The following is a 24,928-nucleotide window of genomic DNA, read 5'->3' as shown; positions in this document are numbered from 1 at the left end:
AAGAAAAGAAAAAAAAAATTAAAACAATCCACAAAGAACTCCTAAGTAGGCACTTGCTACAAACTTCAAACTTACAAATACATTGGTGGTGTTAGGTAGTCAAAATAGGAAAAAGGAGTCCAGAATGGAGGTGGCTAAAAGACAAGGAAGGGAAAAGTCCACTAAAATAGAACAAAGGAAGGTCGGAAGACCGGAGAGAGGACCTCAGGTAAAACAAATAGCCCTCCATGCTAGACCAATTTACATAGGGCAGGCTCAGGGGGAGGAGAAAAAAACATATAAAAAGGGGAGCCAAAATTGGGCTGGGGGGCCTCTCTTCTCTTTGGGTCTTTTGGGTTGGCATGCCTTCACAACTGGAGGATGTATTTTCCTTTACTTTCTAAACAAAACTGAGTTGTAACATGGAGCTGTAACACTGGTCCTTCTGTTGCATCAAATTTTTGTTGCGACAAGACAGACCCAAGGAAATAACAAACTCCCCCGACACGGGCAAGAGAGTGGGAGGGGTTTATGGAGACAGGAAACTGCATAACAGCTTAGAGGGGCAGAACTCTGTATCTGGACGAATATTCGAGAACAGTTTCTTCATCTGAAAGGATGTGGCAGATCTCTTGGCGTCGGAGTGGTACACACAGTCCATGGCTTAAACTGAATATGAGAGTAATTTAAATATTCCTAAGAAGAGCTGAAGAAATCCATTTCATACTTTTGCATGACTTCAAGTTTACAGTGCCTGCGGTTTCCATCCCAAATTAGCAGACCCCAAAGACATGCATTCTGCGGGGAAGGCACGACTTGAAATGCTATTAAGGAAAATTGCTGCTTTTGAATGGGCCAGGTGGCCAGACCCCATTCTACAGCCCATCATCCCTCAGACACAGCAAGCCAATCCAGGAGGGAAGGAGCGGGGGAGGCAGAGGACGGATGAGAGACACCTGATTGCACATTTTCTCACTTGTTGACTCATTCAGGAGATTTTGGAACCTGGGGCAAGACAGGGCTTTCCCAAGGGAGCCTGTAACTGTGCATTCATAGGCAGTTGTTTGTTTGGTTTTTAATTCATTAAAATGTCAGCTTCGTTCTGAAATCTGTAGTTTACTTCAAGATACTATCTTGGAGGAAGAAAGGAGGAAGGGACAACAGTGCATGACACATGTTCTGGTTTCATAATAAAAAGGCATTGGTTTATAAAAGGAGTTCACAACTACACATCAACTACACATAAAGTCTTCCACCAGCAGACGCTTTTCAAATCGTAAGCATCAAAGAGATCATTGATGCTTTCTTCCTCCTTGAGGTTTAGGAGATAGTCCTCTTGGAGCAAGGGAGGCAGTAAGTTCACAAATGGTCCTTCTAGATTGGAAGGAATTGGGTCCTCAGTCTGCTGTAAAAGGTTGGCGAGGGAGGCCAGAGGAGAAAAGGTTTGTCATAGAAATCAAGCAATCACTATGTCCTGAGTTGGTTGAAGCCAAGTCTTTGGAAGTGGGCTTAGGGATATTCCCTTTGTGGCCTGGCTGTTTGCTTTCATTGGACTGTGTGTTTCAGACTCTTCTGGACACAAATAAACCTCAATGGGTCCTTGGGTACTTGCCAAATGTATTTATAGGCTCTCTATTGGGTCAGGCGCTTCAAGTCATGTTTCTGGAGGGGCTTTCACAACTATTAACAGTTTGGTCTTTAAGGCCACTAATTTTTCAAATATCCTGATATGTAACATAAGCTAACCTTTGATTCTCTGAATCCTCCGTTAGCAGTTTGAGGTCCAGGGTGCAGCTTTGGATCAGTTCATCTAATTTCTTCTCTTCCTGACTGAGCTCAGTCACTTTTGACAGGCCTTGACACTAGGCCAGTGTGGCCCTGTCCTCAGATAGACTGCAGCCCATCCACTGCACGTCGTTTTCAGACTTCTTAATGAGGTGGATGCCTTCCAGGACTTTGTTGATGTCATAAATCCTTTACTTGCACCTTCAGCACCTCTCCTGCCTTGTTCAGATCTGAGACCCCCATCAGGTGATTGGCTCAGTAGTTAAATGAACTTCTTGGTGAGTAGACCAAGGGATGTATCATACCGTGTTTTTTCTAAGGGAGATTTTGGAATCTGGGGGCTATCTGGACTTCGGAATGCAGCTCTTCCTTTGTCCTTGGGGGTTTTAAAACCACGTGAGAGTACTGCCGACGGCTTTCTCCTAGCTCCAGCCTGCTGCTGCTGTAAGGGAGTTTCCGAAACCAGCCTGGCCCCGGGGTAGGGGGAGAGGCGAGGGTGCCGGCTAGAGAGTGGGCCCGGAGGGCCGAGCGGACCGGCGGTGCCGGGCGAGGGCGTGCGCCCGCGGAGTCAGGCGGGGGTGCTGGGGAGAGGAGACAGAGGGTGGCCGCGCCGGGGGGCGGGTGCGAGTACACCAGGAAGCGGTCCCAGGCCAGGGAGCCGGCGAGCAGGAGGAAGTGGGTGCCCCCTCTCCGCTTCCAGCGCCTCCTCCCGCCGCCGCCCCCTTCCCAGTCACAAGCGCGTCCTCCGCGCACCTGTGCGAAACGTCACCGGCGGGTCCCGGGGAGAGGAACAAACCCAGGAGGCGGGACGGGAACACAGATGCCCCGCCCTCCGTTGCCGGGGGGCGGAGAAGGGGACAGGGCAGGGGAAGGAAGGGACAAGGGGAGAGGCGGGTCAAGGGCAGGCCCCGCCGGCGAGGAAGGCTCAGGCGCTCGGCCATCCAGGCACCGCCGCTGCCACCGCCGGGATGCGCCCAGGCCGGGCCACCAGCCCACGATCCCCTCACCCCTAGACAGCCCACAACCCGGCCGGCTGAAGAAGGCTCTTGAGAGTTCTTTGGACAGCAAAGAGATCAAACCAGTCAATCCTAAAGGAAATCAACCCTGAATATTCATTGGAAGGACTGATGCTGAAGCTAAAGCTCCAATACTTCGGTCACCTGATGCAAAGCGCAGACTCATTGGAAAAGACCCTGACGCTGGGAAAGAGTGAGGGCAAGAGCGGAAGGGGTTGACAAAGGATGAGATGGTTGGAATGCATCACTGACTCAATGAACATGAGTCTGAGTAAACTCCTCCTGGAGATAGTGAAGGACAGGGAAGCCTGGCTGTGCTGCAACCGGTGGATTTGCAAAGAGTCGGACACGACTTAGTAACTGAACAACAACAATATGTAAAATAGATAGCCAGTGGGAATTTGCTGTGTGATACAGGGAGCTCAATCCAGTGTTCTGTGACAACCTAGAGGGGTGAGATGGGGGTGAGAAATGGGAGGAAGGTTCAAGAGGGAGGGCACTTATGTATACCTGTGGCTGATTCATGTTGATGTATGGCAGAAACCAGCACAATACTGTAAAGCAATTATCCTCCAATTAAAATTTAAAAAACAACAAAAGGCCAGAATAGAGAGGGAGAGGCAATGAGGAAGTAAAGCAAAAAGAGCCATCAGTCTCGCAAAACATCTCAGGGAACGGCTAGCCTTTGGAAGCGATGTGTCAATCTCTTCTTTTCACAGGCAACAGAGTCAGATTATCTCCCTGTGATCTGAACAAATGTCCTTTGGCAGGGTCATCTGAGGCAGGCCATTTAAAGTGAAAGTGTTAGTCACTCAGTGTCCGACTCTTTGGGACCCAATGGACTGCAGCCAACCAGGCTCCTCTGTCCATGGAATTCTCCAGGCAAGAATACCCGAGTAGATTGCCATTTCCTTCTCCAGGGGATCCTCCCCACCCAAGGATCGAACCTGGGTCTCTGACATTGCAGGCAGACTCTTCACCAACTGAGCCATCAGGGAAGCTTATGTATCAATTTGAAGAAAGAGCAAGTACAGATAAGAAGATGGCTCAGGCCAGACCTGTCAGGAACAAGGTTTTTGAGTCCTCCAGGGGTCAAGGGCTTGTCGTTATATATGACTATAATAACAAAAGCAATGAAAAGCAAGTCAAAGAAACAGTTTTAACATGGAGTCAAAATTGGCTTCTCCTGCAACATTGGCACCAGCAAAGGTTGAGTGATTCAGACCTCCTAACAGAGATCCCAGTGCTCTAGGATTCTTCAGCTTAAGTACCTAATGAGTGGGGGTGGTGCAGGGATGGGTAGAAGGCTCAGAGCCGTCAAGGACCAAAGATGAAAATGCACCAGACCCCTTTACTCCAGAGGACAGTTCACATTTAAGTGTCTGCTTTTCTTAAAAGGAAGCACATTCCATGCCTAGCCACACAACCTTACACCAAGCCCTTGACCCCTGGTGGACTCAAAAACCTTGTTCCTGGCAGGTCTGGCCTGGGCCATCCTCTTATCTGTACCTGTTCCTTCTTCAAACTGAATCAGGAATCCCAGTGCAGGAGGAGCTGCATAAGACACTAAAAGCAATCTTAGCCAGGAAAAAGTCTTCTATCATGGGGTCGCAAACAGTCGGACACGACTGAGTGACTAAGCACAACAACAATAACAACAACGCAGCAAAAGTGACAGGCACGGGGGTCTGGTCTCACCTCACCTCCCGCAAGTTGTCACTTAGGCACAAGGGGCGGGGCTTTGGGATCTGTCCAACCAGGAGGACGCTGAGGCAGATGGGCGGGGCGATGTCCCGCTACGTGGACTTCCTTTCTTTTTCGCATTGCGCAGGTTTCGTGTTCTGTCTGGTTCACTGCCCTGGTCATTCTCCTGCATCTTCTGTCGCTCTGGTGGCTGTCTCTGGGAGGGACTCAGACAGTCCCAGGAGACCTGGAAATGGTGAGTGTGCTGACCAGGGCATCGGACGCCGCTGTAGGACTAGTGGGAAACGGCGAAAACCCGCCATTTTGACCTGGCCCCTCGTGTTCACCCCTGGAGTGTGCAGATACGCGTTGTCTGGGGCTGTGCTCGGATCTCAGTCCCCTCGGGTTCTCAGCGGGGTTGCTGGCCGGCAGCCGGGTCCCCGGGCGTCCAATCTTGTCACTTCCGGAAGAAACTTCCGCCCCGGAGCCTCTGCCTGCTGGCTCTGCGCCTGCAGACCCTCTTCTCCCCTAGATTGTGCGCTGACCACGTGCACGGTCTTCAGGGGACAATCGGGACATGTCCAGGGTTCTGTCGTGGGATTAGCTGTTGTCTGAGGGGTTCCAGACCATCTTTTCTGCAGGAAGGAGAGGGGGAGCGCTGGGTTTCCTCTGAGTTTTCCGAATATTTGGGAAGTGGACTCTTAAAATTGAACACCTTAGCCCTCTAGAGCAGCTTTGTAGGACTGGCAATGAATCATTAAATTTCCAGATCGCTCCCTTCATTCTCAAAGTCGATTTCGCCTCTCCGATTCAAATTACTTATCAGCTGTTTGTCTCTGCGTTGCATTTAAACACAAGCAATGTTCTAACTGTTCATCCTGTTTGCGGAGTCGTGGATGGCACGTTTGCAAGGGGCGGGGCGGGGCGGGGCGGGGGCGGTCTGTAGATATTTTACCTGAGTGACAAGCCGCGAAAATAACCACTGGGAAGTAGGTTGTATGAAATCCTTTCCGTTCCCGATTTTTTTTTTTTTTTTTTGATTGAGAACGTATATCCTAGAAGTCCTTTCGTGGAGGATTTTTTTTTTTTTTTTTAATTCATCTATTCATTTTTGGCTGTGCTGGGCCTTTGCCTCTGCGCGGGCCCTTCTCCAGTAGCGGAAAGCGGGGGCCTTTCTTGGCTGCATTGCTCGAGCTTCTCATTGCAGTGGTCACCCGGGCCGCCTCGGAGCAGGGGTCTCAGGGCAGGTGAGCCCAGTAGTTGGCTCCGGTCTCTAGAGCACTGTCTTAGTAGCTCCTCCGCATGTGGGATCGTCCCAGAATAGGAATGGAACCGATGTCTCCTGTCTACCTCTGAGCCACCGGGGAGCCCACCTAGAGGATTTTTTGAAAACTTTTCTGGATCTACCCTGTCAGTCACTATGTTAACTGCCGTTCAAAAGATTTAGTCCTTAATTTGAGTTTCTTTTTTTTTTTTCAATAGTGTAAAATGTATTTAATTAATAGAACCTGGTAAGAGCTAAGAGAGGTTAATTTCAAGGGGGAATAAATTCTAGTATTACATTCCATTTGTGAACAATTTTTGTTTGACTATTTTTTATTCCCTGAATGAGTCTGGTGATTTATTTTGGACTGTACTGTTGGTTGATTTCAAATGGCATTATAGGATTTAGACTTGCAGACTAAAAGTATTCAAGTATAATTAATTATGTAGAAAATAAACTTGCCCTGGAAATATTAATTGATAAATATTTTCTGAAAGGCATAGATACTTGGGGTTTTCTGGGTGGAGTAGTAAAAGTGACTTGTAGTTTTCTTCTCTCATTTCTACATAAACATTGGATTTGAGTGATTTTCCTGAATTAGTCAGACAGGGTTTGTATATTTAAAATTTCAGTAGTGGTAGAGAGCCCTTTAAATGGAGAGCAGAGCCTGAGGTCAGTGTTTTCAGGCTAAGGCCCCCTTGGAGCCTTCAAGGGGAAGTACTTGAAGGTACTCATATACTTGGAATCATACCATTTATAGCTTTGTCAGATTGACTTCTTTCAGTTAGCAATATACTTTTGAGCTTTCCTGGTGTGTTTTCATAGCTTGATTTCTTCCCTGGTGGCTCAGTAGTAAAGAATCCACCTGCCAAAGATTGAAGGCGGGAGGAGAAGGGGATGACTGAGGAGGAGATGGTGAAGGACAGGGAAGCCTGGTGTGCTGCAGTCCATGGGGTCACCAAGAGTCTGACACGACTGAGCAGCTGAACAACAATTTCATCATGTGGATATACTGCTGATTATTTGACTCTTGCAAGATATCTTGCTTACCTTTCAACTCATGACAGTTGTGAATAAAGCTCTACAGGTATTTATGTGCGGGTTCTGTGTGAAAATGAGTCAGCCTTATTTGGACAAATAACAGTGTGATTGTGGGCCTTAATTTACATATTGAGTATATTTTGTTTTGAAAGAAAGCTCCTGTCTTCCATGGTAAGGGTACCAAATTCCATTCCCCCCATGTTAGGGCATCCCTGGTGGCTCAGTGGTAAAGAACCCACCTGCCAATGCAGGGGACCCAGGTTCAGTCCCTGGGTTGGGAGGACCCCTTGGAGTAGGAAATATCAGTACACTCCAGTATTCTTGCCTAGAGAATTCCATGGACAGAGGAGCCTGGTGGGCTACAGTCCATAGGTTCACAAAGGGTCAGACTCACTTGAGTGACTACACTTTCACTTTTATAATTGCTTTGCAATGTTACAATTCTGCTGTACAACAACACGAATCAGCTATATGTACACATATATCACCTCCATAGAAGAGACATTTTTTTATTTTAATGGTGTGAAATTTTACATTTTTTTCTTTTACAGACCTTGTGTTTGTTGTTATATTTGAAAATTCATCACCAAACCTACGGTGACCTAGAGTTCATCCTATGATATGTTCCAGAAGTTTGTTACTTTTGAATCTTAAAAAACATTTTCTCATTTATTTACGTATTATTTGGCTGTGCCAGGTCTTAGTTTCGACATGTGGAATCTTGTTCCCTGACCAGGAATTGAATTCGAGCCCCCTGCATTTGGGAACATGAAGTCTTAGCCACTGGACCACCAGGGAAGTCCCACTTATGCATTTTACGTTTAGATCTGTGATACGTTTTCAGGGTTTTTTGGTGAGATGTATAAATCCTGTGTCTACATTTGTTTTGTTTGTGTGTGTGTTTTTGTGAATATCCATTATTTCCAGCCGTGTTTGTTTAAAAGATTTTGTTTGAATTGCCTTTCCTTCGTTGTCCAAGTTCACTGTGGATCTATAGGAGAACAACTGATTTTCTTTCAGTCTCGGGAACTCCAGTTATCTATTGTTGGAGAAACTTTCAGATGTTTCACAGAGATAAGTGAAGTGTAGAAAGTAAGTGTTAGTCACTCAGTCGTGTCCAGCTGTTTGGGACCCCATGGACTGTAGCCTGCCAGGCTCCTTTGTCCATGGGATTCCCCAGGCAAGAATATTGGAGTGGGTAGCCATTTCCTTTTCCAGGGGAATCTTCCCAAACCCGGGATTGAACCCACATCTCCTGCATTGGCTGGCTGATTTTTTTTACCATGTGAGCCACCTGGGAAGCCTAATTTTGCCCTAGAGAATAAATATTTGCTTTTACCTACAGGATTCATGAATATCTTCTTTCACCAGGAATAGATATTCCCTCTGTTACTTATTTGTGGTTATAAGTGGGTGCTGGATTTTACAAAATCCTTTTAAATTTTCATTTCCCTCTCTGTTCCTTTCTGATACTAATAATTTCTATCTACCCTTGTAGTCTACTGACTAGATGTTTATCAGTGTTATTAATCTCATCAAAGATCTGGCTTAAATTTTTTTCTCCTTCAATTATATTAATTTCCTTTCTGATTTTTATAATTTATTCCACTTTCTTTCTGGTTTTATGCTCTTCTCTTTGTTGTTTCCTAAGATAAATGCTTGCATTATTGTTTACAAATCCTTGTTTTTTCTGAGTGTATTTGATGATGGCATAATTTTCTCTGTAGATACAGCTTTTGCATCATCCCACAGTTTGCTGCTACTGCTGCTAAGTCGCTTCAGTCATGTCCGACTCTGTGCGACCCCATAGACGGCAGCCCGCCAGGCTCCCCCGTCCCTGGGATTCTCAAGGCAAGAACACTGGAGTGGGTTGCCGTTTCCTTCTCCAATGCATGAAAGTGAAAAGTCAAAGTGAAGTCACTCAGTCTTGTCCAACTCTTAGCGACCCCATGGACTGCAGCCTACCAGGCTCCTCTGTCCATGGGATTTTCCAGGCAAGAGTACTGGAGCGGGGTGCCATTGCCTTCTCCGATCCCACAGTTTAGCTCTACGTAAATTTTAATTTCTCTTGAGACTTCTTTCATCCCATTTATTGTTTAGAGATATGCTGTTGAACCTCTGTGTGTTAGGGGATTTTCCAACTCTTGCTTGTATTGATTGCTAGAGGAATGCCTTTGAGTTCTAAGAGCATAGTTTATATGATTTTTGTTCTTTCAGATTTCTTAAGGTTTTTTTTTTTTCTTTAATACTAGTTATTTATTTTTGGCTGTGCTGGGTCTTCCTTGCAGCACAGGCTTTCTCTGCTTGTGGTGAGCAGGGGCTACTCTCTAGTTGCGGCGTGCAGGCTTCTCATTGCGGTGTCTTCTCTTGTGGAGCTCAGGCTGTAGGTGTGGGCGAGTTTTAGTAGTTGTGGTGGCGCACAGGCTTAGTTGCCCCGTCATCATGTGGGATCTTCCTGGACCAGGGATCAAACCTGCGTCCTCTTCATTGGCAGGTGGTTTCTCAACTACTAGGCCGTCAGGGAAGCCCCTTAAGTTAGTTTTATGTTTCAGAAAGTTTTCTGTCTTGTTGAATGTTCCATGTGTATTTAAAAAGAATGTCAATTTTGCTTTCGTTGCGTTGATCATTTCTTAGATTACAATTAAACTGAGTTGTTTCATGGTGCTGTTCAGTTCAATTTTTTTTTTCTTTAGGTTTTTGTTTTGTACTGGGATATAGCCAATTAACAACATTGTGATAGTTTCAGGTGAACAGGGAAGGGACTGAGTCATACGTATACATGTACCTATTCTCTTCTAAACTCCCCTCCCATCCAGGCTGCTACATAACATCGAGCAAACTTTTATGTGCTATACAGTAGGTCTTTGTTGGTTATCCGTTTTAAATATAACAGTGTGTATATGTCCATCCCTAACTCTGTCTCCTCCCCTCACCCTCAACCATAAACTCATTCTGCGAGTCTGTTTCTGTTCTGTAAGTAAGTTCATTTGTATCATTTCTTTTTAGATTACGCATGTAAGGGATATCATAAGATATTTCTCCTCTGTCTGACTTCACTCAGTATGACACTGTCTGCTGCTGCTAAGTCGGTTCAGTCGTGTCCGACTCTGTGCGACCCCATAGACGGCAGCCCACCAGGCTCCCCCGTCCCTGGGATTCTCCAGGCAAGATGACACTCTCTAGGTCCATCCATGTTGCTACAGATGGCATTATTCCATTCTTTTTAATGGCGGAGTAATATTCCATTGAATATATGTACCACATCTTCTTTATCTGTTCCTCTGTCGATGAACATTTAGGTTGCTTCCATGTCTTGGTTATTGTTAAACAGTGCTGCAATGAACACTGGGGCACATGTATCTTTTCTAAAAATCATGTTTTTTCTCCAGATAATTGCCCAGGAGTCCTCCTTGCATTTTTCATGTCTTGCCTTATATAGTTTGCGGCTTTGTTGCTATGTATGTACATGTGAAAGACACTTTTTTGGAGAATGGACCTTTTTATCATTTTGTCAGGTTCCTTCTAATCTCTGTCTGTGTGTTGGTCTTTAAATACTTCAGTCCACTTGGTTCTTGCTTGTATTTTTTTGTTTTCCTGAAAAGAACTCCAAGTTGATTCTAGTCTTTGTTTCTCTATATCAAAAGTGTATTTCTACCTTCTGGCAGTATAGTCTCTTTGCCTTTGTGTTTTTTTTTTTTTTTTCCTCTATTTGATTATAATACACTTTCATCTCCATTTTAGATGTTTTCATTTTTCTTGTTCAACTGAGATTCATCATTAGTATTAGGAAAATCTTACCGGTTGTTACTTATTTTTGTCTCTCTTCTCCTTCAGTTATTTTCATCGTATGTATCTAAGTCTTCTGTTAAAGAAGGTCACGTGAGGGTCATGGATATTGTATTCCATATTTTTTTTTGTCTTCATGCGAGACTGGTGAAACAGAGTTTTTTGGTAACAGGCCCTAAGAGCAGAATATTTGGGGCATTTTTAAAAAGTCGTTTCTTTTCTCTTTTCCATTTTCAGGACACCAGTTTGCCCTTTGAATCAGTGCCCTCATGACTCTGGGAGGACTTGTTCATTTCAAGTTTCTTATTCTCCTCTTGTGACATGGCGAATCATGACTTCCAAATTCACAAATCCCAGACTAGATTGTCATCTGGCAGTGGCTGTAGTGGCTGCTTGGGAAACACTTGTTCCTGAAATTGCAAGATGGAGACTTCATGTCCTTTTGAAGGAAGCCACTGATGAAAGTCTTACATCTTTTATAATTATGAGAAAATTCACCATCAGAGTATTATGGACATTGGTGAACTCTCTTATAAACTGTAGCTCTTAACCTATTACTTAAGGGCAGTAAGGCTCAGGATGTACTGTTAAGAGTGTGATGAAAAAGAGATTTTCCAGCACATAATTGTCCTATATGTTCTAAAATTTGGCTGGAAGCCACCCTGAGGCACCTGAGTATAGGAATTTTGTGGTCTAGATTTTTTATTTTTTTAACTTACTGGATTTTCGCTCCGTGCACAGATTTTCTCTATGGCTTCTTGTGGTGGTTAGTTCTCTTGTTGCAGAGAGCACGGGGCTCTAGAATACAGGCTCAGTAGTTGTCGCCCACAGGCTTAGTTGCCCTGGGGCATGTGAGATCTTCTCTGACCAAGGACTGGACTTTTGTCTCCTGCTTTGGGAGCTTCCCTGGTGGCTCAGACACTAAAGAGTCTGCCTGCAATGCAGGAGATGAGGATTCAACCCCTGCATCAGGAAGGACCCGGGAGACAGAAGTGGCAACCCACCCCAGTATTCTTGCCTGGAGAATTCCATGGACAGAGGATTGTGGTGGGCTACAGTCGAAGGGATCGCAAAGAGTCAGACACGACTGAGCGAATAGCACTCCTGCATTGGCAGGCAGATTCCTAAATACTGAACCACCAGGATTCATAAACCATGTACTGGAATATCACTTTTTTAAAAAATATATAATTTAGGAACCAGGAATGTCCCAAATGTATTATTGCTTCTTCCCCATAACTGAGGTCTAAGTTTGAAATCGCTTCCTACCTACATCAAGTTTTTTTTATAGAAAAAAAGGAAAAACAGACTCTGTGATAGTTATTACACAACTTAAAGGCAGTGCTTCTGCAGAAGAGTACTTACATTCAGGCAACTGCATGTGATTTCTTCTAAAAACTTGGAGGACCTTGGGACAGTATGGCCAGCTGGGCTTTGTTAAAAGTTTGAGTTCTGCAGACCACCTGGGCACTGATGTTAGGTGATAGAACTAGAAAACACTATCCAGTTTTTCGCTGCATTTTTATTCATTGAAACCTCATGCAGTCTGGATCCTCTGCCCCATGGGGTACTGTAAATTGTAGACCATAAGGAAGAATATGAAAGAATTTTTTCACAAGAACTAAATGATTCCTAAAATGGTATTTATTCCATCTGCGCAGGATTTCTAATGTTTCCCTACATTCTCTGGCTCTGCTATGATCGTGATAGGAGTGACACTGTGACCACAGAAATGAAGTGTAAATGGTTTCATTTCTTGATGATCCTGTCAAACTATTGAGGAAAGGTGGAGAGTAAGTTTTTCATGATCAAGTCATAGAATAACTCTTTATAAACAATAAAATAGTACATCACCCTCCTGTAAATGGAGTGTGGGTATCTAGTGCTGTGTCATGCATCTTACTGTTACATATTTTGGGTGTTTTAGGACTCATTGGCCTTTGAGGATGTGGCTGTAAACTTCACCCTGGATGAGTGGGTTTTACTGGATTCCTCACAGAGGAAACTCTACAGAGATGTGATGCGGGAAAACTTCAGGAATGTAGTCTCAGTAGGTAAGAATGAAGAATTCCTTCGCTTTGTCAATTAGAGAGCAAGTGTTTCTTATCCGTCTGTACTGTTCAGAGATGTGGAATGTGGAAAGAGAGGACACTGGTAAAGAAAGTAGGGGGGAAAAAAGAATTCCCTGGGAGTGCAGAGGTTAAGTATCAGCACTTTCACTGCCGTGGCCCTGGTTCAATCCCTGGTCAAGAAACTAAGATCCCACAAGATGTACAGGGACGTGAAAAGAAAAAAAAAAAGAAACTGGGCAGTGTCAGAGTTCATTATGGACATAACATTCTATAATGTCTAATACTTTGGGATCTTTTTTCTGGGTCTGCATTTCAGAAGCAAAACAGGAAGATCAGGACATTGACGATCAGGACAAAAACCAGGAGAGAAAATTACGGTGAGCCATATGTATAGTACAAAGCATGTCTCATGTGAGAATCTTATGAAAACCTAAAAGGAAGCAAACAAAATAAATAGCTCCATCTTCAAATTTAGTTGTTTTTAGAAAATGTCTGCCTCAAATTTTCTTTAATGTGATATAAATGTTCTGTGTTTGAAATACAGTTTGTGTGCAGTCAGTATTCATAAAGCCTATATTTGAATATCACTTTTTAATAGAAAAAGGAAAGTCCTGTTAACAGCATTCAGTTTATTTGACTTCTACCAAGTCACACAAGATAGAAAACCTCACTATTCCTATAAATCATAATAAAGACAATAAATATAATGTAATTAGGGAAAACAATCATTAATAGTATTCTCATGATTTACAGAAATCCCAAGGCAGAGAGACACTCCGAAAAGAAAGATATTAATTCCTCTGAAGAAAGCTTCAACCTTATTCCAACTCCCAATGTGAAGAGAACTCGTGATATAAAACCATGGGAATGCAGAGCATGTGGGAAAGTCTTCATGTATCATTCATCCCTTACTAGACACATGAAATGTCACATTGAAAATAGATCAGATCGCCGAAAGTACCGTGAAAAGGTATATAAATGTAAAGAATGTGGAATAGCATTCATTTTTCCTAGTGCTCTGAAAACCCATGAAAGGAGTCACACGGGGGAGAAACCCTATGAATGTAAGGAATGTGGCAAAGCCTTCGCGTGGCACACAACTTTTCGAAAACACATGGGAACACACACTGGAGATTTACCTTACAAGTGTCAGAAATGTGAGAAAGCGTTCATTTATCCCAGTCACCTACGAATGCATGAAAGCACTCATAAAGGACATAAGCCCTATAAATGTACAGAATGTGGAAAAACCTTTGAAAGTCCTGAAACTATTGAAATACATGAAAGGATTCACAGGGGAGAAAAACCTTACGAATGTAAGCAGTGTGGTAAAGCTTTCAAACGTTTGAGGTCCTTCCAGGCACACAAAAGACATCACACAGGAGAGACACCGTTTGTATGTAAAACATGCTCCAAAATATTGAATACTGCCTGGTCGCTTCGAAATCATGAAAGAATCCACACTGGAGAAAAACCATATAAGTGTAAGGAATGTGGCAAAGCCTTCTTACTGAATGTAACCCTTCAGAAACACATGATAACACACACTGGGGATGGACCTTATAAATGTAAAGAATGCAAGAGAGTATTCATTCATCCCAGTTCTTTTAAAGTACATGAAAGGAGTCACACTGGAGAGAAACCATATCAATGTGACCAGTGTGGTAAATGGTACCGGTATCCATCGTTTTTAAAAATACATCGAAGGACCCATAGTTGACAGCGGGGACATTTTGAATGTTTGGGAATGGGAAATAAAAGGGAAACCTTCTGTTCCACTTACGTTGACATGCATGAAAGAATTCACACTGGACAGAAACCTATCAATTTGATGGAAATGTCAGAAATCTTCTATTTGTGTATCAGTCATTCAAAGACCCACAAGACTACACACTGGACGGAAATCATATAAAATGTGAAGAATGTGGAAAAGGCTTTTCCAATCGTAGTTTCTGGATCCATAAAAGGATTTACTAGGTAAAACCTTATTTGTAAACAGCCTCAGAAATCCTTAAATTGGCTGATATCATTATATGGAAAAACTCCCATGGAGAAGATGTGTAAATGTAAATAACATGAGATAAATTGATAAAGTAATCCATGCTTAATGTACCAGAAAACCTTCAGCATGAAAGAGTTGTTTTATTTTTATTTATTAGTATTTTCTTTTGACCTCAACTTGGGACATATAGGATCTTAGTTCCCCAACCAGTGTTGGAAGCCATGTCCCTGCTGTGGAGGCTCATTGTCTTAACCACTGGACTGCTGGGGAAGTCCCAAAGGAATTGTTTTTAAAATTTATAAATGTGTTGTGTTTACTAAAGATCTTTCTTCAAGTTTAACCTTAAATGGTGGATTTCTACTCATTTCAGAAAGGAATATTAATGTCAGTTATTTCTGTAAGTTATCTTTCAACCACAGTACATAAGGTTTAAAGGTAGTAATTTTTCCTTTACTCAGATAGTGATTTTTTTTCCCTCTTTGGATGTAATAGAAAAGGATAACTTTGTTTCTTTGCTAGGCAAAGGGGGCCACAGCGGGCTAATGCCCTCAAAACCATGTGTTCCCACTTGGGGAAGAGACTGAGAAAGTTTTATAGTAATTGTTCAAAGAGGTTCACTTCATGGACATTCTTCTGACAGGTGGGTGATGAGGCAAGTTGGAATCAGCATCATCAACCTGAGGTCCAACTGGTCTGGGGGTCTACCTGTTTGTGGGCAGCATGCCCTCCTTAATCATTAACTTCTCCCACCTGAGGGAGTTTCAGTTTCTGCAAAATAGCTCAAAGATATTGTTGTGTGTGCTCATTGATGGGGAATCAGGACCTTGCCCCAAGGCTGCTCTTGACTCTTTATCCCTGGTCTTGCACCCCCTCCCTTCCCTGATTAACAGCTGCTTGCCTCAGCCCACTGGAACTCAGGGAAGCTCATGGAAGCTGAGTGAAGGCTGTTTCCTGTAATCAAACAGATGGACACAGAAAGGCGTTGTCCCCAGGAGCCCCACAGGGTCCGGCTCAGTATCAGTGTGGCAGTTCCTAGATACATAATCTATTATATATATTGTACCCTTTTTTATGGGCTTCCCTGGTAGCTCAACTTGTAAAGAATCTGCCTGCAATGCAGGAGACCCCTGTTCAATTCCTGGGTCAGGAAGATCCCCTGGAGAAGGGATAGGCTATCCACTCCAGTATTCTTGGGCTTCCCTGGTGGCTCAGACAGTAAAGAATCTGCCTGCAATGCAGGAGACCTGGGTTCGATCCCTGGGTTGGGATGAACCCCTGGAGGAGGGCATGGCAACCCATTCCAGTTGGTGGTGGTGAGTATAGGAGCCTTTTTCCATTTCCATTCTATTAATCACTTGGAATTAATATTATGTATGGCTAGGATGTCAAAGAGTATTGTTGCTAAGTCACTTCACTCGTTTCGACTCTGTGTGACCCCATGGATGGCAGCCCATCAGGCTCCCCTGTCCCTGGGATTCTCCAGGCAAGAACACTGGAGTGGGTTGCCATTTCCTTCTCCAATGCAGGAAAGAGAAAAGTGAAACTGAAGTCACTCAGTCGTATCCAACTCTTAGCGACCCCATGGACTGCAGCCCACCAGGCTCCTCCGTCCATGGGATTTTCCAGGCAAGAGTACTGGAGTGGGGTGCCATTGCCTTCTTCGAATATTAGAACCTAGACTTTCTAAAATCCATCCTCTTTGTGGTTCCTTGTTAGCATTCACCAGTAGCTCACCTGTGTGTGATTTAAAAGCAAATGTAAGAAAGACATTGTTCAGATATTAGAGCCCCCACCCTGGGAGACAGACAGTTACACAGGAGCTTCAAGGACAGCATCTTCCAGCTTATTTTCCAAACTCCATGAACTTTTAGTGAAGAATATCATCGACACCAGCAACCAGTGTTTGATTTCCATTTTTATAGATGTATAGTTTCCCCCAATGTCTTCATAGCTTCCACATCAAAGATCCAGCCGAGTTTGAATTTTTTCTGTTAGGCTTCCTGTGTCCACAAGGAAAGTATTTTAGAGTTTTCTGGTTGGGAATGTCCTCTGATTCCACCCTTCTCTGGACTGTATTTTTGTTTCTCTCCTACATGTCAGTTTGCTTCTTCAGTGCGTTGTGCAGTGCCATTCTTGACCCATTGTTTCCCTGTGAGAAGAAGCACCTTCCTTCTGTCAGGAAGGCTGTGGGTGTTTCCTGTTACTTGTAGCGGAACATAAACCTTCAATGTGTTTTTTCTTGTATTTCCTGTTTGAATTTTTTTGTGAAACAGGTTTTGTCATTTCAAATATTTTACCGATATTCTGAACTGTTCATTAGCCAACAAGTTTGTTTTCCCTGTCCTCAGAGAATAAAGTACCCATTCAGAAAAACCATGCATTATTCTTCATTTAATCATTGATACAGTCTTGTCAGTTTTATCCTGTGAGTGAGTACAAGGTCAGCTGCTTTATCTTTGGGGCGTTTTCTTGCTTTCAGTTACAGTTTTCCTCATGAAACTAATTTCTTACTCTTTGGGGGGCTGTGCTGGGCCTTGGTTGTTGCTCCTGGGCCTCCTCTAGTTGCGGCGAGCTGGGGCTACTCTCTAGCTGTGGTGTCGCACATCGCATTGCGGTGGTTTCTCTCGTTGTGGAGCATAGGCTCTAGGGTGCATGGGCTTCAGTATTTGTGACACACGGGCCCAGGTGCCCTGTGGCATGTGGAATCCTACCCGAACAGGGACAGAACCTGTGTCCTGTGCATTGGCAGGCAGATTCCCAACCACTGGACCACCAAGAAAGTCCCTCATTTCTTCTTACCTACAGAAGTTAAAAAGATTGTTTCAGTGCCATCTTGCCAGTGACCTCTAAGATCATAGCTCTAGTCAGATTCTAGGATGAAGTAAATTCTATTAATAATAAATTCTATTAAGAGTAACATGGAAACTTACATTCAGTTCAGTTCAGTCACTCAGTCGCATCTGACTCTTTGCAACCCCATGAATCGCAGCACGCCAGGCCTCCCTGTCCATCACCAGCTCCCAGAGTTCACTCAAACTCATGTCCATTGAGTCGGTGATGCCATCCAGCCATCTCAGCCTCTCATCCCCTTCTCCTCCTGCCCCCAATCCCTCCCAGCATCAGAGTCTTTTCCAATGAGTCAACTCTTCACATGAGGTGGCCAAAGTATTGGAGTTTCAGCTTCAGCATCAGTCCTTCCAATGAACACCCAGGACTGATCTCTTTTAGAATGGACTGCTTGGATCTCCTTGCAGTCCAAGGGACTCTCAAGAGTCTTCTCCAACACCACAGTTCAGAAGCATCAATTCTTTGGTGCTCAGCTTTCTTCACAGTCCAACTCTCACATACATACATGACCACTGGAAAAACCATAGCCTTGACTAGATGGACCTTTGTTGGCAAAGTAATGTCTCTGCTTTTTAATATGCTATCTAGGTTGGTCATAACTCTCCTTCCAAGGAGTAAGGGTCTTTTAATTTCATGGCTGCAATCACCATCTGCAGTGATTTTGGAGCCCCCAAAAATAAAGTCAGCCACTGTTACCACTGTTTTCCCATCTATTTGCCATGAAGTGATGGGACCAGATGCCATGATCTTCATTTTCTGAATGTTGAGCTTTAAGCCAACTTTTTCACTCTCCACTTTCACTTTCATCAAGAGGCTTTTGAGTTCCTCTTCACTTTCTGCCATAAGGGTGGTGTCATCTGCATATCTGAGGTTATTGATATTTCTCCCGGCAATCTTGATTCCAGCTTGTGCTTCTTCCAGCCCAGCATTTCTCATGATGTACTCTGCATATAAGTTAAATAAGCAGGGTGACAATATACAGCTTTGACGTACTCCTTTTCCTATTTGGAACCAGTCTGTTGTTCCATGTCCAGTTCTAGCTGTTGCTTCCTGACCTGCATATAGGTTTCTCAAGAGGCAGGTCAGGTGGTCTCGTATTCCCATCTCTTTCAGAATTTTCCACAGTTTATTGTGATCCACACAGTCAAAGGCTTTGGCATAGTCAATAAAGCAGAAATATATGTTTTTTCTGGAACTCTCTTGCTTTTTCGATGATCCAGTGGATGTTGGCAATTTGATCTCTGGTTCCTCTGCCTTTTCTAAAACCAGCTTGAACATCTGGAAGTTCACGGTTCACGTATTGCTGAAGCCTGGCTTGGAGAATTTTGAGCATTACTTTACTAGTGTGTGAGATGAGTGCAGTTGTGCGGTTACCATATGTAAAATAGATAGCCAATAGGAATTGCTGTATGTCTCAGGAAACTCAGACAGGAGGTCTGTATCAACCTGGAGGGGTGGGATGGGGAGGAAGATGAGAGGGAGGTTCAAGAGGGTAGGGAATATATGTATACCTATGGTTGATTCATGTTGAGGTTTGACAGAAAACAACAAAATTCTGTAAAGCAATTATCCTTCAATTGAATGTTTTTAAAAAGTAGAATTATAGGGTTAAAAAAAAAAAAAGTGATTACAGGACTTCCCTGGTGGCTCAGTGGTAAAGAAGTCACCTGCCAGTACAGGAGACACGGGTTCAATCCCTGGTCGGGAAAAATCCCACATGCCTTGGAGCAACTGAGCCCATGGGCCACAACTACCAAGCCCGAGTACCCTAGAGCCCCTGCTCAGCAATGAGAGAAGCCACCACAAGGAGAGCCTGCACACCACAACTAGAGAGTTGCCCCTGCTGCCCACAACTAGAAACAAGCCTGTGCAGCAACAAGGACCCAGCACAGCCAGATATGAATAAATAAATTATATTTAAAAAGATAAGTTAGAGGAAATGCATAAATTCCTTAGAAGAAACAAACTCAATTCAGTCGTTCAGTCTTGTCGGATTCTTTGCAACTGCATGGACTGCAGCATGCCAGGCTTCCCTGTCCATCACCAACTCCCAGAGCTTGCTCATCAAACTCATTGTCTGTCGGGTTGGTGATGCCATCCAACCATCTCATCCTCTATTGTCCCCTTCTGCCTTCAATTTTTCCCAGTATCAGGGTCTTTCTAATGAGTCAGTTCTTCGCATCAGGTGGCCAAAGTATTGGAGTTTCAGCTTCAGCATCAGTCCTGCCAATGAATATTCAGGACTGATTTCCTTTAGGATGGACTGGTTGGATCTTGCTGTCCAAGGGACCCTCAAGAGTCTTCTCCAACACCACAATTCAAAAGCATCAGTTATTTGGTGCTCAGCTTTCTTTATAGCCCAACTTTCACATCCATACATGACTACTGGAAAAACCATAACTTTGATTGGAACTTTGTTGGCAAAGTAATGTCTCTGCCTTTTAGTATTCTGTCTAGGTTGGTATAGCTTTTCTTCCAAGGAGCAAGCACGTTTTAATTTCATGGCTGCAGTCACCATCTGCAGTGGTTTTAAGCGCCCCCAAAAATAAAGTCTGTCACTTTTTCCATTGTTTCCCAATCTATTTGCCGTGAAGTGATGGGACTGGATGCCATTATCTTAGTTTTATGAAGGTTGAGTTTTAAGCCAGCTTTTTCACTCTCCTCTTTCGCTTTCATCAAGAGTCTCTTTAGCTCTTCTTCACTTTCTGTCATAAGGGTGGTGTCATCTACATATCTGAGGTTATTGATATGTCTGCTGGCTATCTTGATTCCAGCTCGTGCTTCATCCAGCCTGGTATTTCGCATGATATACTCTGCATATAACTTAAATAAGCAAAACGTGGTCCACTGGAGAAGGGAATGGCAAACCACTTAAGTATTTTTGCCTTGAGAACCCCATGAACAGTATGAAAAGGCAAAAAGATACAACACTGAAAGATGAACTCCCCAGGTTGGTAGGTGCCCAGTATGCTACTGGAGAAAAGTAGAGAAATAACAAGCGAAAACAATGCCCAGTTGTGGATGTGACTGGTGATGGAAGTAAAGTTCAGTGCTGTAAAGAAACAAACTACTGCAGACCTGCAGAGTCGATCTCAGGCCAGGAAACAATTGCAAAAGTGCCAGGAGAAGGCGATGGCACCTCACTCCAGTACTCTTGCCTGGAAAATCCCATGGGCAGAGGAGCCTGGTAGGCTGCAGTCCATGGGGTCGCTAAGAGTCAGACACGACTGAGCGACTTCACTTTCACTTTTCACTTTCATGCATTGGAGAAGGAAATGGCAACCCACTCCAGTGTTCTTGCCTGGAGAATCCCAGGGACGGGGGAGCCTGGTGGGCTGCCGTCTACAGCGTCGCAGAGTCGAACACGACTGAAGCGACTTAGCAGCAGCAGAAGCAAAAGTGCCAAGCAGGGACAAGACACATCCCACCTACCACAGGTTGTCACTCAGGCGCGAGGGGCGGGGCATTGGAATTTGCCCAACCAGGAGTCCTCTGAGGTAGGTGGGCGGGGCAACACCCCCTGGTTTGGACTTCCTTTTTCCCGACTGGGCAGGTCTAGTGTCTTTCCTGATTCCGTAGCCTGGTTACTCTCACGTTCAGTAGCCCTGTGATCTGCACTGGTCGTTGGAGTTCTTGGGCGGGAACTTGAAATGGTGAATGTGCTGACCCAGGTTACGGACGCCGGAGAGGGACTGATCGGAACTAGCGGAAACCGGCCACTTTTTGATCCAGCACTGCGGTCATCCCCGGACTCTGGGAAACCCAGGGTCTCCGGCGCTGCTAGGACCTCAGTCCCGGCTAGCTCGCAGCAGGGGCGTTGGCCGGGCAGCCGGGACCCCGGGCGTCCGGTCTGGTCACTTCGCGCAGGAACCTCCGCCCCAGAGCCTCTCCCGGCGGCTCTGCGCCCACAGCCCCTCTTCTCCCCGAGACTGTCCCCTGACCACGTTCACACTTTTCGGTAGACAATCGAGACTTGTTCCAGAGGGTCCAGCAGTGAGATTAGGTGTCGGTTGAGGGGTCCCAGGCTGTCTTTTCTATGCCGCGGGCACCTGGTTTCCTCTTTTCCCAAAGATTTGGGGAAGCGGAATCTCAAATCGAAGACCTTAGCCCCCATTAGTAGCTCTTTGTTGTCGTTGTGTTATAGAAACCGTGGCGGCAGAAGGAGACCAGCGGCACTGGAAGATGCAGAACAACAGGGTTTATTCAGCACTGGTGCGGGCTCAGTGGAGTCGCCTCCAGAGGCTGAGCGCCCGGACTTTGTTCTGGGTATCTTTTATACAGCACAGACCTCCGGGTCTTCAGGACTTTCTCTTTCAAGCAACTCAGATACCCCCTCCTCAGGCAACTTAGATTCCCGCCGATGCCATGAGCAAGCAAGAGTACAGAAGTGGAGGTGGTGAGCAAAAGCTGTTTAAGCAAGATAACAGAGGCAGAAGGCAGAAAGTTGTTACTCTAAATGAGGGTTGGTATTCTAGTTGGGGGTTTCCACCCCAGTTATTTCGTCACTCAGTCGTGTCTGAGTCTTTGCGACTCCATGGACAGCCCGCCAGGCACCTCTGTCCATGGGGTTTCCTAGGCAGGTATACTGGAGTGGGATGCCATTTCCTTCACCAGGGGCAGCGCCTGCATTGCCAAGCGGATTCTTTACCGCTTAGCCACCGAGAAGCCCTTTGTAGGACTGGCCATAAATAATTAAATTTCCAGATGTCTCCCTCATTGCCCTCACTCTCCTCATTTCGCCTCTCTGATTCAAATTATCTATCAACTGTTCATCTCTGCGATGCTTTTCAAAGAAACTCAATATTTTAATTTTTTATCCTATTTGCACGGAGTCCTGGATGGCATTTTTCCGGGGCGCAGGTTGCGGGGGTGGGGTGGGGGGTGGGGATGGGCAACCGTAGATACCTTACCTGTCCTGAAAGCCGGGAATAACCCCTTGGAAGTACGTTGTATGAAATCGTCTCTCTACTTGATATTTTACTGGGAACAGATATTCCATAGGAAATCTTTTTGTGGAGGTTTTTTTTAAACTTTTCTTGACGATCTACCCTGCCTGTCCCTACGTTAGTCCCCTTCAAAAGATTTACTCACTTATTTAAGTTTATTCAACACTGTAAGATGTATTTAATTACTAGAGCTTGAAACACCGTGTACAATATTTGCCAAGAGGTAAGAGAAGTGAGTTTCACAGGAAAAAAAATATGAAGTATTACATTTTTGCGCTGTGAAGAATTTTTGTTTCACCTTTTTCATTCCCCGAGTAAATATGATGAGTTCTTTTGGACACTTGCTTTGGTACTCCAGGATTTAGACTTGCAGACAAGAAGTATTCGAGTATCATTAATTGTGTAGTAATAAACCTGCCTTGGAAATAATGATTGACATTTTTTCAGAAAGGAATAGATATGAGGGGTTTTCTGGGAAAACTAGTAGAAGCGGCTTATAATTTTCTTCTTTCATTTCCACAGAAACACTGGATTGGAGTGATTTTCCTGAATTGGTCAGACAGGGTTTGTGTGTTTAAAATTTCAGTGATGGCTGAGAGCACCTTCAGTGTCTTCAGGCTAAGGCTGCCTTGGAGCTTAGGGAAAGGGAGGAGAAGTACTTGAAGGCCCTCATGTACTTGAAATCATATGGTTTATAGCTTTGTCAGATTGGTTTCTTTCAGGTAGCAGTACACTTTTATGCTTTCAGTCGTGTGTTTTCATAGCTTGATACTTAATTTCTTTTTACTGTGAACTGTATTTGATCTTATGGATGGACTTAACACTGATTGTTTGAGTCATGATTGTTGCTTACCTGTTAACTTATGCTAGTTGTGAATTAAATCCATACAAGTATGTGTATGAGTTTTTGCGTGACTACAAGAGTTGCCCTCATTTGGACAAATAACACAGAGTGGTATTGCTGGGTCTTAATACACATTTGTTGTTGTTATTCAGTCGCTAAGTCGTGTTCAACTCTTTGTGACCCCTTGGATTGCAGCTTGCCAGACTTCCCTGTCCTTTACTATTTCCCAGAGTAGTCTCAAACTCATATCTGTTGAGTCGGTGATGCCATCCAACCATCTCATCCTCTCTTGCCCCCATTTCCGCCTGCCCTCAATGTTTTGCAACATCAGGGTCTTTTCCAGTGAGTCTGATCTTCCCATCAGGTAGCCAGAGTACTGGAGCTTCAGCTTTAGCATCAATCCATCCAATGATTATTCAGGGTTGATTTCCTTTAGGATTGACTGGTTTGGTTTTCTTGCTATCCAAGGGACTCTCAAGAGTTTCTCCAGCAGAATTCGAAAGCATCAGTTCTTTGGTGCTCAGCTTTCTTTATGTCCAGCTCTCACATCCGAACATGACTACTGGAAAAACCACAGCTTTGACTTTATGGACCTTTGTCAGCAAAGTAATGTCTCTTCTTTTTAGTATACTGTCTAGGTTTGTCATAACTTTCCTTCCAAGGAGCAAGCATCTTTTAATTTCATGACTGCAGTCACCATCTGCAGTGATTTTGGAGCCCAAGAAAATAAAGTCTGTTACTGCTTCCACTTTTTCCCCTTATATTTGCCATGAAGGGATGGGACCAGACGCCATGATCTTATTTTTTTGAATGTTGAGTTTTAATCCAGCTTTTTCACCCTCCTCTTTCAGCCTCATCAAGAAGCTCTTTAGTTCCTCTTCACTTTCTGCCATTAGTGTGGTATCATCTGCATATCTGAGGTTGTTGATATAATATTTCTCCCAGCAATCTTGATTCCAGTTTATAATTCATCCAGTCCAACATTTTGCATGATCTGCAAATGATTTAAATGAGCAGGTGACAATATACAGCCTTGATGTACTCCTTTCCTAATTTCAAACCAGTCCTTGTTCCAATCCAGTTCTAACTGTTGCTTTTTGAACTGCATACAGGTTTCTCAGGAGATTGGTAGGTGCTCTGGTATTCCCATCTCTTGAAGAATTTTCCACATTTTGTTGTGATCCACACAGTCAAAGGTTCTAGCATAGTCAATGAAGCAGAAGTAGATGTTTTTCTAGAATTGCCTTGCTTTTTCTATGATCCAACAGATGTTGGCAGTTTGATCTTTGGTTACTCTGCTTTTTCTAAATCCAGCTTGAACATCTGAAAGTTCTTGGTTCACCTACTGCTAAAGCCTAGCTTGAAGGATTTTGAACATAAACTTGCTAGCACATGAAATGAGGGCAATCATATGGTAGTTTCAGCATCCTTTGGCATTGCCTTTCTTTCGGATTGGAATGAAAACTAACCCTTTTCCAGTTCTGTGGTCCCTGCTGAGTTTTCCAAATTTGCTGACCTTTTGATTGCAGCACTTTAACAGCATCATCTTTTAGGATTTGAAATAACTCAACTGGAATTCCATCACCTCCACTAGCTTTGTTCGTAGTGATGCTTCCTAAGGTCCACTTGACTTTACACTCCAGTGTGTCTGGCTCTAAGTGAG

The 24,928-nt window shown here is 44.2% G+C and overlaps 1 protein-coding gene and 1 pseudogene across 4 annotated transcripts in view; one reads left to right on the top strand and one right to left on the bottom strand.

The window, feature by feature from the left end:
- Window positions 1-93: 93 nt before the first annotated feature.
- Window positions 94-2,529, bottom strand: LOC100140216 (transcription factor E2F3-like; annotated as a pseudogene).
- Window positions 2,530-4,547: 2,018 nt separating this feature from the next.
- Window positions 4,548-24,928, top strand: part of LOC505918 (zinc finger protein 709) — an 87,860-nt gene continuing 67,479 nt past the window's right edge. Inside the window, exons 1-5 of one of the 4 annotated variants that reach the window (XR_009495159.1) lie at window positions 4,548-4,719; window positions 12,482-12,608; window positions 12,943-13,003; window positions 13,380-14,603; window positions 15,148-17,008. Coding sequence is in view for 2 of the 4 variants with exons in the window: in XM_002688782.7 (XP_002688828.1) it covers window positions 4,717-4,719; window positions 12,482-12,608; window positions 12,943-13,003; window positions 13,380-14,346 (1,158 nt within the window). In the remaining 2 variants the exon portion in view is untranslated. Of the gene's footprint in view, window positions 4,720-12,215; window positions 12,348-12,481; window positions 12,609-12,942; window positions 13,004-13,379; window positions 17,009-24,928 lie in introns of those variants that run through there. The other 3 variants (XM_059888559.1, XR_009495158.1, XM_002688782.7) reach the window with 3 other exon arrangements.

This window comes from Bos taurus, chromosome 7, assembly GCF_002263795.3.
Source record: "Bos taurus isolate L1 Dominette 01449 registration number 42190680 breed Hereford chromosome 7, ARS-UCD2.0, whole genome shotgun sequence".
Taxonomy (NCBI): Eukaryota; Metazoa; Chordata; class Mammalia; order Artiodactyla; family Bovidae; genus Bos; species Bos taurus.
Note: the sequence above shows the minus strand (reverse complement) of the source record. Positions and strands in the feature narration are given on the sequence as shown.